Genomic DNA, 15,013 nt, shown 5'->3' with positions numbered 1-15,013 from the left:
ACATTCGTCCCTCTCCAATCCCCAGGGTTGGGCAAGGTTCGGCTGAAGCCAAAGATAGGCTGGGGTGTCCGATAGGGCGCTGCAGCACTATTTCTTCCGAACACAAGCCTTGCGAGGGACTCACGACCACATTTCATCACCCTTACAGAGCCTTTCGATCCAGCCGCTGTCGCTATGGCTGGTCCAGGTGTTGGTGGAGTCCGGGCGATCGCGAAGGTTTCGCGTCCCACGACCCACTCGACACGAGCAATCTCATCATCTTGGGTATGCCGTCCGGTTGTCCCTTGAGGAGATCTTGCAGGCGGTGTCCCGGAAGCCACCTTCGCCCTTCTCTACGATATACTTCCGTTTACGTTAGTAATCAGAGACGGGGCGGGAGGTTTACCAGGACATTGTTCGGGCGATCATAATACGGTGGTGTACGGGTACCAGGTTTTCAGACTATACAGAATACTCAGCACGGTAAGAACCAGTGTCTCTATTCTTAACCACCGAACTTAATAAGTAAGGAGGTTTATGTCTGTGATCGCGTGGTCTTTTTTGTTTTCCCGACCGTTGGGGGAAAATATTTTCTGACCTCGCGAACACCATCGTTACCCGATCCCGATCCCTGATCAGATGCTGACCAATCTTGTACCTCCATCCGTCGGTTACTTGCTAGATCGATCTTTCAGATGTTGATGCAAGAAGTATCTTACTCAACATCGGAAACGGTAAGATCGTCCGGTGTACTGAGTCTAGTCCAAAACAGAAATGTTTTGTAGACTCATAACCGGAGCGATCTTACCTTTCCAATGTTTATTCCCGGACCCCGGCCACCCCCTACAAGTTTGGTCCGAGTAGGGGTTCCCAAGTCGGATAAGGGACGATCATATGGTGTGACGTCACCTTTTGGGTGAGTCCACCGGGGGATCGGGGGATTTTTGTTATTTATTCATTTATGTGGGACAAAATGACTATTGGTTTTTTCCGCATCTCGGGATCGATGCAAGAAGTATCTTAATCAACATCGGAAAGGTAAGATCGCTCCGGTTATGAGTCTACAAAACATTTCTGTTTTGGACTACTATTCATCACTTTAAGTTTTTGCCATTTTAGCCGGCAAAAACTGTTTGCCAAGTGGTTAAAACCGTGTTTTTTCACCTGCGGCAAAAACCTGCGAACCCTGGAAAATCTATTAGAACTTAAAACTGCAGTTTACAGGTGCTTGGACAGATTGACAACCTTATCCCCACCCCACTTGACCCCATCACAATGCATATTTTGGAATCAGAGGAAAGCTTGTACCGCAGTGAAAGTTTAGGCCTGGAATATGTTTCATTTAGATGGTATGGACAAAAACACAGCAGCTTGGTTGTTACCACCCCGGAAGTTGTGTACTGTTCTATGGGTCACATGATACACATTTTTGCTAGAATCCCAGATTGCTGGAACAATTTAACTCAGAACTTGGAATAAGAATGCTTGGGGATGGGCCTCAATGTGAGGTAGAGAAGACATTGTCTTACAATCGGACCATAATCTAGTCACATACCTTTAATAGATAAACTTTTAAATTGAAAGTTCTAACACTCAGTATGTCGATCTATTTTGCCTCATTAGGACTCAAATGAAGAAAGTCATGTGTACGGTGTTCCAGAACAACAAAACAGCTACAGCATTCTTCACCAAAAACCTCAAGTAAGTGATATTATGTGCCAATAATGTAGTTTCTGAAGTTTGTTTGGTTTATAATTGGTGAATATTATTTGGTTTTTGTTACTGTGCACTTCAAGAAAGTCCCAACTTACACTCGCGTAAATTTAATCTCAATCTGCATTGATAACCTCATGGCCTCTAAGAACTATTTTGATTTGTTAAAAAGAGGGACATCATATATTGAGCCAATGAGAAAAGAAGGAATTCAAATCAGTAATTTTGACATTAGAGTGTGTTAGTTTAAACTGAAATACTTATTTTAACGGTCACAAAATATATTTTGAGAATCTGCAAGTTTAAAATCATCTTTCTCAAATTGGGTACAAACTCTTGCTCAAAAATGCTTCAACTTCATACTTTATACATTTGTGGTGTGATTAAGCAAAATCAGTTTGAAGTTGGTCTTATTCAATTTGCAAGGAGTTGCAAAGCTACATTTTGCAGAAAACCCCATTGCAATTGGACAACCAGTTGAAACAGTTAAAGAGTTTCCAAAATCTTTATATTTAGTCCTCTTTGAATGAAATCTGTTTGGACTAGCAGTCTTTGAGTGGTACCAAGCAAAAAGATTGGGTAGGCCTGCTTCAGTGAAAATTTGTCAAGAATTTTCAGAGTTTCAGTATTGGTATCATACTTATTATATTATTAGTGATATTTCTGAACTTGGATCCTCAGGAAAATTGCTGTTTGTGACCTGATCCCACGAAATGAGCGTAAAGTCGCAAGTTTGGAGTTGCGAGACTTTCCAACTGTTGGGTTGGCAGTGGTATGTCATGTGTGAATGGGGACAGGATTGAATACAGAGTACAGCATATTATTTCCCATTCACAAAGGACACACTACAGACTGTACAGGTGTCTTCAAACAAAGAACAGCAACTCGACAATAATTGGAAGGTCTCAAAACCACAAACTTGCAACTTTACGCTCATTTCGTGGGAGCAAATCACCAATTACATTTTGTGTAAAAATATTTTTTCTATAATGTTTTACTAAATTTTAAAACACAAAAAGTTTGTAATCTTGATTATAATATTTGTTTTTATTAATTTTATTAAAACATTTGAAACAATATTTTGTAAGCACCTAAAAGCAATTTTCCTAATAGAGTTCAGCAGTACCAAATGCAATAAGAATTAGTAATGATGATATTGCATATTCTTATTTACTTAACAGGTACGTCATAGATGAGACATCGCCAAGCGAGTATGACCCCATGAACCCAGAAGACTACGATTATGAAATACTGAGCAAACCAATCGCAAAGAAAGAGAAAGTTGTCTCAAAAGAAGACGAAGAGAACAAAGCAGCCTTTAAGACCGCCGTAGAAGCACTTAGTTGATCATTTGCCTTTCTTTACTTTGTTTATACTATGAGCCAAAATTTAGTCGCATTACCAATGGCACAGCCCATTAACTCTCTCAAGGCATGTTGACTGCCACTCACTGCAGACGACAAGTTTTAAAAAAGTCAAACATTTCATAATTGTATATTTTCATGACCATATTTGGAACCAGCATGAAATATACATTAAAATGAATACAAACAAACCCAGAGAAAATATCACAAAACTTGGACCTTTAATGTTGAAGCCTATGGCTAGCATGCAGAGCTTTAACTTCCAGTTAACAGTTATAGCTCTGAAATTGACCTAATGAAGTAATTAGTTTTTGTACCCAACACATTCAAAGGTCAATTTGTGCCTGTACAGACATAGAGAGATTGATGAACTGTGTCCTGTAAGATGAGGTTTTGTTTTTTCAAAGGGAACAATTGCAGATTATTACTTTTCTGCAAAAGTGATCAAGCATAAAATATAAATTCAGCTTTATGAATGACTAACAATGGTAAGTTCTCAGCTTCTCAAGTGGGTATTTTTAGCAACCTGACACATTTGTATTGGTCCGTTCAAGCATTGAAGTGCTTCTGACTTTTTTAAACATAAAATGCCTCTGGCCCTAGTAAAAGTAAAAAACGGTTACTATGGCCAGAGTTCTAGGTCTAACCCCAACAAACATTGTAGTATTGGGCCAATACTATTAGTTATTAGGTGAAGCGGAGGTATGGTACGGGAAATTATCGTGCGCGAAGTGTCATACTGGGTGAAGCCGAAGGCTGAACCCAGTATGACACTGAGCGCACAATAATTTCCCGTACCATACCGACGCTGAACCTAATAACGAATTTATCATACCACTAAGTCATTCTAAATATTGAAATAATTACGTTTTTAAACATTTTAATTGCTACTAAATAGGAAAAACATTACAACAGATGACTGTTCCGCGTATTACAGATTGCGTGCATTTTACGTGCCCGGTATACGCGAATCGCCTTTATACGCGTAGCTCGCCGTACACGCGTATCGCCCTTGCGAAATACGCTCTCACTGACTAGATATAAAGCGTAAAATACGCAATCACTGACTAGATACGAAAATATATCAGGTTAGCGGTGTTCTTTGATGTTTCCCTTAGTGGTATGATAAAGTTCAATACTGGACACCGCTATTGGGCCAATAAATGTTTGCACATCAGCGTTGAATTGGGCCAGTACTGGAGCTAAACTGGACAAATTTATATTTTTTTGCTGAACATGCCAGTTTTTGGGAGAGAGTTGGAGTCATGAAAGGGTAAGAGAGAAAGGGGAAAAGAGAGAGCAAGCTTAAAATGGTAATTTTTACTTGTCAGACCAACGCCGGTGTGCAATCATGAATTGGCCCAATCACAGGGTCCAGTATTGGCCCAGTTAAGTAATGTTTGCTGGGACCCGTCATGTCAGATGTTGTCGTGATTAGATTGTTGTCTTTCTTGCCATTTAGGCCTACATGATTTATTAGCATATTTGCATGCTTGGTCCTATTATTTCAAAGCATAGACCATTTTATTTTTTTACGACATGGCATAACTGGGCATTAAATCATTTAGAAGCTGCTGACGAGCGATTAACCTCCCTGCTAAAGCTGGCCCTCGATCTAATGGCTGGAATTTGGGCAGGTAGAGAATTCCATAGTTGGGCTGTAGATGGCAGAAATGATCTTTCATGGCTGACAAGGTTTGATCTTGGGACTTCCACTGCTAGGTCATGGGATCTCACAGACCGTCGCAACCTGGGGTCATGGACATGGATGTCTGGCATCAGCTGGCATAACAACTCAGGGGCCTCCTTGTAAAACATACGATGGAAGAGGGTGGCTGCTCCAACTGCCCTGCGGTGACCATTATTGTAAATTCTATAGAAAATGTCTCATGCTGAAGCTATGTGTGTCTCAATCAAATATGTTGTTCGCATCTTGTTTAAAAAGGTGGCAATGTAGGTAAGCACTCTACTAGTCTATGACGCATTTACAGGGGTAATGTGAAAGCACTAATTTCGTGAGAAATGTGTGGTACAAAAAATGCAACGGTGAAAAGGCACATAATCATTGTATTAGAAGCCCGGGGTTATATTTTACTGGGATAATAAGAAAAATATGAGCTTTCTTCTGACGTCTGATACCAAAATGTCAGTTTTGATTGGCCTGGATTATGCACTTTCAGTTACTCATGCGTTTGAATGGGAATTGTATTGCGCACTTTCCACATGTTTGGGGAGCACATTTCTTCAATATTTTGACCAGTTGACGTTGAATATTCTATTCTATATTGTTTGGCAATATTGTCTTTTGCCAATAGTACATCCAAAGTTGTAATTTTGTATTTTTGATCGCAAAGATTGGATATTTTTATTCTTGATTCAAATTATGCACCCTTCACAAGGGTGCAGAACTTTGACGATAATGTTGCCTTTTTGGACACTTAAATGCATTCTATCCATAATTTTGTTTCAACTGAGGCTTAAATTAGCAAGCACAATAAGGTGGGTACCAATTTTTTATACCATTGACCAAATTTGGAAATTTTTCAAATATCTGATCTTTGCACATCTTTAATTTTTCAAATATCTGATCTTTGCACATCTTTAAGTGTGCATTTCCTATAGATAGACAAAATGGCGAGAGCCAGTCCATAATATACATAGGCACAGCATATAGGACTGGCAAGCGAGTCTAGTTTTGATGGAAGAAAAATGGGGGATGAGGTTGTCGATCAGGTCACACCTTTAATTCATAGGGTGAATCACTGATTGTCCAGTTAAACTAGAGTATGACAAAGTACTCGTGACAAAAAACATTTACTGAAGTTTTATATTATAAAAAATTTATAGTGTAACTTGTAAATAGATAGTAAAGTAAGAATAGTTTGTGTGGGGGATGGGTGTGGGTAAAGGGGTGTGAGTTTGATAAAATAGACCTATACCATAAAAAAAAAAAACTTGTGTGAAGTTAATGAATACATACATGATTGTATTTAGGGGTGTATGTAAATGGAGTAGAATTGGTAAGGTAAGTGGATGTCAAGTTGGTGGTATATTACTAGTCATCGACAGAAATAAACTCGGAATTTTGCATTTGATGTAACTTTTGAGGTGATTTGTATGTTTGAAGGTGAAAAACTAACCATAGGGCAGCTGTTTTCCATTTTAATCATCACAACAAATCATAAACAAACCATTTCCGAGTTTGATTGACAGGTAACTCTGCAAATGACTAGGAACCAGGTTGGGAAAGGGTGTTATTCCCACAAAATGAGCGTAAAGTCCCAAATTGTTAGTTTCGAGACCTGGCTGCTGAGTGTCTTTGTTTGGTGCACATCAATTCATGTATTAGCTCGCCGATCGTTATTGAGCGGCGCTACATACAGCTGAAATGTTTAAATAAGTCGTATAACTAAAAACGAATAGCGATATACACACAGTTTATACGTCAATGATACACAATTACACATGCACAAGATGTGTCGGCCTAGTCATCACCCAATTGGTGAACGTGGCGAATAAAACCGAGATCCCCATGTTTATTATAAAACTTAATTTTACTGTAAATGAGAGCACTTCAGGCTTTAGTCTCTCACATGGTGTTTTAGTACACCATTGTGCTTTACAATCATGAAACAGTAGAAATTCAAGAAAAATTGAAGGCATCGCTGTGGAGCAAATCACACATGAAATATAAACAAAATGTGGCAAAATTATGTGCTAGTGATAACGACTCATTACTGTGGCATGATGGGAAGGTTTGAGTAGGTTTTAATTGAGCATTAAATGGCTATCAGCCAGTCGGTTTCAATTTTGACAGCCTGGCAGCAACATTGTCAGCCATTGGCTGTCAGGATAATGCTCAAGTGCATTCCTGAAATGGGGTACTTAAAATGTGTAAATGTGAACTTTTTCAAGGTATAGAGTGAATAAAAAAATAAAAAAAATATTAGAAATTGTTGCTTGTTTTATGATAATCTTTGTTGTCTCTGTCATAGAATACATTTGGTATCAGTGGTATAAATACTGAGGGATGGTTTCTCTAGCCAGGGATATGAGGTATAGATGTAACACGATCTGGTTCATGGGGATCAAAGGAGGCAATTTTGACAATTGAGTTGATATAATTTATACAAACATTAGGCTATTATACTGAAAACACCAAAGGTCTAGCATACTTGGCTTTAAAGTTCTGAAGTTTTTTGTGCGTTCTGACTGGGGGCATTTTATTATAAACTTCAGAAATATAGAAGTTGGAAAAGGTCCATGTTCTTTTCCCCTTTTTTGAACAAAGGTGTTGCTATGTGCAGTAGATAATGCTAGATAGCAACATCTTTATTCAAATACTAGCTATCTACAGTAGATAGCAATGTCAGCTAGTGAAAAGGTTTTTGGTTTTTTTTTTGTCAAAACCAGTTGAAGAAACTTGCATTTCTTGCTGACAGTTTCGTGAGTGAACCACTGACTTTCTCGAAGCTTGGTGTTGTTGTGATGATCCAACAGCTGATGACTGGCGGGAAGTTATATCACTTCCAGTAGTGATGTTAGTCTTGCTACAAGTCTCCAACAGTGGATCAAACTCATGACTCAGATTGAAGACCCCTTCGTCTCTGTTCATAACTCCTCACCCCCTTCTCCTGATTTGAATTGATTCTTTTATCCATCTCGCTTTCCTATCACTTTCTCTCTCTAAGATTTTTGCCTCCCCCAATTGATAATATGATTAGTCCTGGCTATGTGGTCACTAATAGCCGAGTTCTTGAAATGGCTCTCGGATTCCTTTCGTTTTGATCTTGTTTATGTTTGTTGACTCGCTTTCTCTGCCTCCCTTCTGTGTTCATCCATGCGCGTGCCAAAAGTTCTTTTTGTTTCACCAACATAAGTTCGCAGCTACCGCAAGAGATTTCGTAGACAAAATTGGGTTTTTTACCGGCTCTTGCTTGTCTTGGGTGGACCACCATTTTTCGGATCGTGCTATGTGGTCTCATGGCCGTTGCGATATCATGTTTCTTAAGTGTTCTGCTACATAAGGGATCACTACTAGACCTTTACTTTTTTGATCAGAAGTAGTGCTCTTATTTTTCTTAGTCTTTCTTTGTTGTTTTTCTTCCATTTGTTTCTTGACTGTCTATTGTCCATTTGGGATAGCCACATTTGGCTAGGGCCTCAGTTACTATTCTATCCTTCCTGTCAAGTAAGGTACGCACCACACCCATTTTCTGGTGGAGTGGATGGTGGAAAGTGAAAGACAAGTATTGGTCTGTGTGAGTCTTTTGTTCTATAAACCATGAGTTTGATGGACTTGTCAGGTTTCCGTACTATGAGCGTGTCTAGGAATGGGATTTGTTGATCTTGTTCTACTTCATACATGAATTTAATGCTGGATGTGGTATCAACTTGGTTAAGATGTGCCGTCAGCCTTTCAGCCGTGTCTCTTAACAATTTTGAGCATGTCATCCACATAGCGTTTCCATACGCGGGGTTTGCACTCTAGGGGAGCAGTGAGGATTGCTTGTTGCTCAAGCCACTCCATAAAGATGTTGGCTGTAAGATGACTAACTGGTGAACCCATCGCTGCACCAAATTTTTGTTAACTTCCCACCAGTCATCAGCCGTTGGATCATCACAACAACACCAAGCTTCGAGAAAGTCAGTGGTTCACTGACGAAACTGTCAGCAAAAAATGTAAGTTTCTTCAACTGGTTTTGACAAAAAAAACCTTTTCATTTGTTAATTACCAAACCTGATGAACCTGAACCAAAAAAATGTCAGCTAGTATTTGAACAAAAATGTTGCTATCTACAGTAGATAGCAATGCTAGATAGCTAGTATTTGAACAAAGATATGTTGCTATCTACAGTAGATAGCAATGCTAGATAGCTAGTATTTGAACAAAGATGTTGCTATCTACAGTAGATAGCAATGCTAGATAGCTAGTATTTGAACAAATATATGTTGCTATCTACAGTAGATAGCAATGCTAGATAGCTAGTATTTAAACAAAGATGTTCCTATCTACAGTAGATAGCAATGCTAGATAGCTAGTATTTGAACAAAGATGTTGCTATCTACAGTAGATAGCAATGCTACATAGCTAGTATTTGAACAAAGATGTTGCTATCTACAGTAGATAGCAATGCTAGATAGCCATGTGTGCTTCAGGCGGCATAGGTCACACGGCACGTGACGTTCGAGGCTGGCGAAAATACAAGGCTGACAGCCCCTTTCAAAATACATAGTTAGCATTTATAAATTGAAAAATAACATATGTACAGTGTGGTAAATTGTCGTACCCCAACGGTTTTAGAGTAAGATAATTTTGCTTTGACACCACCTAACAAATTTAGAATTGTTTGTGAAGATTTCATGATTATGTGTTAATCCAATGGCGACGTCAAAAATTACGATATCTCTTCCACCACCGCCTGGTGTGCTTTTTACAGAAAATGTCTGTTTTTCATTATGTTTATCTTCGTCAATATTATTGATAGATGGGCTTAAGGGAACTGGAATGAGTGTTTCGACAGTATTTTTGTGGGACATGAGAGCATCTCAGACCTATCGAATTGCATTCTGAATACGAAGCATGTCTTTCTGATATCAAATAATTTTCATTTTATGAAATTTACGATATAATACCAATTTTATGACAAATTAATAAAATTTGATATTTTTCACATTTTTGAGATATAACAGTCCTCGAAGTAAATTTTATAAATTTAATGATATATTCTTAAAGTGTATGTAGCTGGGAGGAAAAGCCGACGATCAATTGAAAAATTTGACCTTTCATATTGAAGATATGGATTTTTTTCCCAAAAAGACCTTTTTTATTTTGGTGTTTTGGGAAACAAAATCCATATCTTCAATATGAAAGGTCAAAATTTTCAATTGATCATCGGCTTTTCATCCCACCTACATACACTTGAAATATAAATCATCAGATTTATAAAGTTTATTTCGAGTACTGTTAAATATCAAAAATATCAATTTTTAATGATTTGCCATAAAATGTGTATTACATTGCGAATTTCAAAAAATCGAAATTATTTGATATCAGAAGGACATCCTTCATATTTAGAATGCAATTCGATATGTCTGATGTGCTCTAATGTCCCACAATAAATACTGTCCAAACGTTCATACCCCTTCCCTTAAGTCTCCCTATGCATGGTAACAGGGGTAGCATACATGAGCGTACAAAAATGTACATGATAGTGATGCATGTTGGGAGAAATCTCACTTTGTCGGGGCAAAAGTGGAACATGTCCAACGTGGATGGGGCAAAGTGGAACATCGGAAACAGACCCCACTCAGAACTATGCAATAGAAATTTATCCCTTGCTTCATAGGCCTAATCCTGTTTGGGCTGGACAAACATTTTTTGGTCCACTTTGCCACGGTCTCCCCTATTTGAACAAAGCTTGCCCTACTTTTGGGTGCATACTTGGTCTCCACTGAATACGGATACGCCGTATCAAAGTGAAACTATTCCGATTTCCTTTTACAAATTAAGCGTATGAGGTCTATGTTGTGATATCATCCAGGAACTATTATCTTACGCGTAAGCGTACACAGAACTCTAGGTGTGAAGCGCCCTAATCTGGGCAGCCAAAACTTAAGACCAATCATGATGAACATCATACCAGGGCAGTGATAATAAATATCATTATTATATATCAGAACCGTGTCTGTATATTACTTCATGGTGGCAGCATGTGGGATTAATTCCATGGATTTGACAGAGGAACTCTGATCCAAATCAACGGAGGATTTCGTCTAGATCGGGACAATTTCCTAACTCATCGCCACATCACCATGGTCAAGTGCAACAGACCATCCCTCGCCACAGGGAATATCGCCGCAGGCCACGAATTCTGCTATCGAGCGAGTCACTCGTTGAACCAAGAATTGAACTGCAACTTGTTTTAAACACGTAACGAAGGCACACTATATAAAGCGAACACTCACATCCTTCGGTACCGTATTTATGGAAATATACCGGTGGAAATTTTGTTACCGCTTGACTATAACGGACTATAAAGGAACTTTATATCGTCGCCGAAATCTGTGCTTCGAAATATCCAGTAATGAACTGGGATGTACCAGACGTAAGCGAGGAGTTTAAATTATTTAAACAAAGACTCGAACTAACTATGTTGGACAAAGAAGTGACGGACAAAGAAAAACATTCTAATGGCAAATAGCCCTGCAGTTGATGCAAACAGCATCAATACCATCAACATCAACACCGTGGCAGACTTGAAGACTGAATACCCTGCCCAGTTTGACAAAATTGGCAACTTCAAACGCAAAGCCAAGATCCATCTTATTGAGGACGCCTCACCGTCGGTTGACGCGCCTCGGAAGTATCCAGTCCACCTGAAAGGCAAACTAAAGGACGAAATAGACAAGATGGAACAGCTAGGCATAATAAGGAAGGTGAACTACCACACTGACTGGTGCAGCAGCATCACCACCAGCGTCAAAAAGGATGGGACATTGCGGGTGTGTTTGGATCCTAAGCGCCTCAATAATAGCCTCAAAAGGTGTCCACACAAAATGCCCACCTTAGAAGAAATCAATCCACAGCTCGCAAAAGCTAAACACTTTTCCAAGCTAGACGCTAAGGCCGGTTATTGGTCTATCCACCTTGCGGAGGATTCGCAAGACCTCACCACCTTCCGCACACCATTTGGACGCTACTGTTTCCGCAGACTCCCATTTGGCTTGTCCATAAGCCAGGACATCTTCCAGATGGAGATGGACAGGATCGTGGAGCAGGTTCCCGGATGTGTGTGCATAGCTGATGATATCGTAGTCTTTGGGGAAACCCTAGAAGAACACGATAACAACCTAGTCCAGCTGATGGAGGTGGCCAAGAAAGAAGGTCTAGTTTTTAACAGTGTGAAATGCACCATACGCAAGAGCCAAATCAGCTTCTTCGGATCAGTGTACACGGCCGACGGTATCAAACCGGACCCGAAGAAGGTCGAAGATCTGAAAGCTATGCCAACACCTCAAGACAAGGAAGATCTTCAGCGATTTTTAGATATATACCACATTTAGCAACGAAAGCTAACCCGCTAAGAGACTTGCTGAAAAAGGATATACCTTTCCTGTGGCAGGAAGACCACCAATCAGTCTATGAAGAACTAAAGAGCCTCATGTCAGCAGAAACGTATCTACGATACTACGACACTGAGAAACCTACCACTCTGGAAGTAGATGCATCACAGAAAGGATTAGGCGCATGCTTGCTACAAGACAACAAACCTGTTGCGTTTGCTTCGAAAAGCCTAACTGAATGCCAATCCAGCTACTCAAACATCGAGCGAGAAACCCTCGGACTTGTGTTTGAAATCACTAGATTCCATACATACCTGTTTGCGAACAACTTCAAAGTGGAAACCGACCACAAACCACTGGAAATGATATGCAAAAAGCCCTTGGCAAGTGCACCACCTCGACTAAAGCGTCTACTAGTCAAGGTCCAGGGATACAATTTCGAGGTGGTGTACAAGCCAGGGAGCAAAATGGTACTGTCAGACACACTAAGTCGCCTGCCAAACCCGAATAAATCAGCAGAGATCCCACTAGACATCCAAGTCGAAGGCGTAGACTGTGACGATGTGGAAGATGTATACAAAGTCGATCTGATCAACTTCGGTCGCAACAAACAAGAAGCCATGCAGCAAGAAACTGCACGGAGCCCAGTCCTTAGAACACTAGGACAAGTGATCAACAATGGGTGGCCAGACACCATCAAGGAACTTCCAAAAGACATCCGACCATATTGGGGATGTCGGGACGAACTAGGTGTGTCCAATGGAGTAATATTCAAAGGATGCCAAGTGGTGATACCCGAGCCAATACGCCAGGACATTCTTACACAACTCCATGAAGGTCACATGGGGATAGAGAAGACCAGAAGACTGGCTAGAGAGTCGGTATACTGGCCTGGAATCAACCAGGATATAGAAAACCTCGTGAAAAACTGTGCGTTATGTCAGGAAAACCAACCAAGCCAACGGAAAGAACCACTGGAACCTCACGAGATACCAACAACCCCATGGACCAAACTAGCATCTGATCTGTTCACTCTGGATGACGAAGATTACCTTCTCATCACAGACTACCACTCCAAGTTTCCCGTGCTACACAAACTAACCAACACCCGTAGCGAGACGGTGTCACGGGCAGCAGCGGCTACATTCAGCCTACTGGGAGCACCAGCAGAGATCATGTCTGACAACGGACCCCAGTACACAGGACAACCGTTCCAAGCCATGTGCGAGAAATGGGCGATCAAGCATACAACTTCTTCACCCAGGTATCCCAGGTCGAACGGACTAGCTGAACGCACTGTTAGAACAGTGAAAGCATTGATCAAAAAATGCAAAGCTACCAAACAAGATCTACAAGTAGCCATGCTGAACTTGAGAGCAACACCCATCGATTCCAATCTCCCATCTCCAGCAGAGATATTGATGGGAAGACAAATCAGGACAACGCTACCGAGCTACCAGAACCCTAGAAATCTGCAACAAGCACAAGACATTGCAGAGAAACTCCACCAGAAAAAGGAGAAGATGAAAGAGGATCATGACAGGAGTGCTGGTCCGGAGCTTCCGCCACTTCACGTTGGACAAGAAGTAAGGTTGCAAGACCAGCAAGGCAAGTGGAACAAAGCAGAAATCACTAGACTCTGCAAGGAACCACGATCATATGAGGTGGAAACACCAGGAGGGGCAACGATACGCAGAAACAGGTCGCAGATTCGCGAAGTGCCAAGTGCTGTCAAGGAGAGTAGCAAGAACGCACCTAAAGACACAAGTATCTCCAAACACGTGCATTTCGCACCAGACCTACTTGCGCATAGTACAAACAAGGACGCCCAACCACAGCAGGAGAAAGCAGATCCTAAGCCGCCAGACCAACAAATCCGAACCAGATCTGGACGCATAAGCCGTAAACCAAAACGACTCAGAGATGAAATGTGAGTGGTATGTGTCCTCATCTGCACGGTATGCTGCAAGCGTATCGGTTGTTTGAATGCAGAAACAGCAGCACTGTTGTTTACGTGTATTTGTCTGTTCTAACAAGTTGTTGTAATCGTTACTTGTTATATGTTAGAATTTGTTACTAAAGTGTTGTGCATAAATGATTCACAATTGACTAAGATGCAAATACACAACGCAGACATGACATTCAAATTAATTAAGCAAAATCAAAATTTAGTGGTAAAGTTAAATCGCAAATATACACTGCATTTCATACAACAAATTTTAAACTTTTGATCCTAATTAATATTAGTAACCACAATTTAATCACATTCAATACAACTGCCATTAGAATGTTTTTCAACATATTTCACATCTGATGATTTTAATTTATTCCCCAGTGTGCTAATCCAAAGAAAGGGGGATGTTGTGATATCATCCAGGAACTATTATCTTACGCGTAAGCGTACACAGAACTCTAGGTGTGAAGCGCCCTAATCTGGGCAGCCAAAACTTAAGACCAATCATGATGAACATCATACCAGGGCAGTGATAATAAATATCATTATTATATATCAGAACCGTGTCTGTATATTACTTCAGTCTAGTCCTAGTGCTAGCCCCGTGCATATTATTTTGCACCGCAAGGTCCAATGCACACGCATGACGTCGCGCGCGTATACGGCTACGCAATGGTTAACGCTGAAAAGGAACCTTGAAAAAAAGCGGGAGACCCCCCGCTGTATGTACCCTTCCATAATCCGCCCTCCCTTTTTTTGGGGGAGCTTGCCAAAAAATCTTTGCCCCTTGCGCCCCCCTATACTTGACCACCCCGGGTGGTACACCTGATTATTGCACCCCCTGGATTGCACCATAGGCAATATAGCTAATTGAAATATCAGTCCAAGAGTGATGAGTGCGTAAAGTTTTATGAAAGACAATATCCATGGACTTAGG

General features: G+C 40.5%; 1 protein-coding gene across 1 annotated transcript; it reads left to right on the top strand.

The window, feature by feature from the left end:
* Window positions 1-1,602: 1,602 nt before the first annotated feature.
* On the top strand, window positions 1,603-3,949 carry LOC140146051 (N-alpha-acetyltransferase 40-like). The gene is made up of 2 exons (XM_072167797.1): window positions 1,603-1,680; window positions 2,874-3,949. The coding sequence occupies exons 1-2, from the start codon at window positions 1,610-1,612 to the stop codon at window positions 3,037-3,039; spliced, it is 237 nt and encodes a 78-aa protein (XP_072023898.1). The 5' UTR covers window positions 1,603-1,609; the 3' UTR covers window positions 3,040-3,949.
* Window positions 3,950-15,013: the final 11,064 nt, after the last annotated feature.

The sequence above is a fragment of the Amphiura filiformis genome, chromosome 2 (genome assembly GCF_039555335.1).
Source record: "Amphiura filiformis chromosome 2, Afil_fr2py, whole genome shotgun sequence".
Classification (NCBI taxonomy): domain Eukaryota; kingdom Metazoa; phylum Echinodermata; class Ophiuroidea; order Amphilepidida; family Amphiuridae; genus Amphiura; species Amphiura filiformis.
This window is presented reverse-complemented; position numbering and strand designations above follow the sequence as displayed.

Coding starts and splice junctions, on each gene's coding strand:
- LOC140146051 (XM_072167797.1), top strand. CDS start 1,610: ATGAAGAAAGTCATGTGTACGGTGTTCCAGAACAACAAAACAGCTACA. Junction 1,681..2,873: donor TTCTTCACCAAAAACCTCAA/GTAAGTGATATT, acceptor TTTACTTAACAG/GTACGTCATAGATGAGACAT.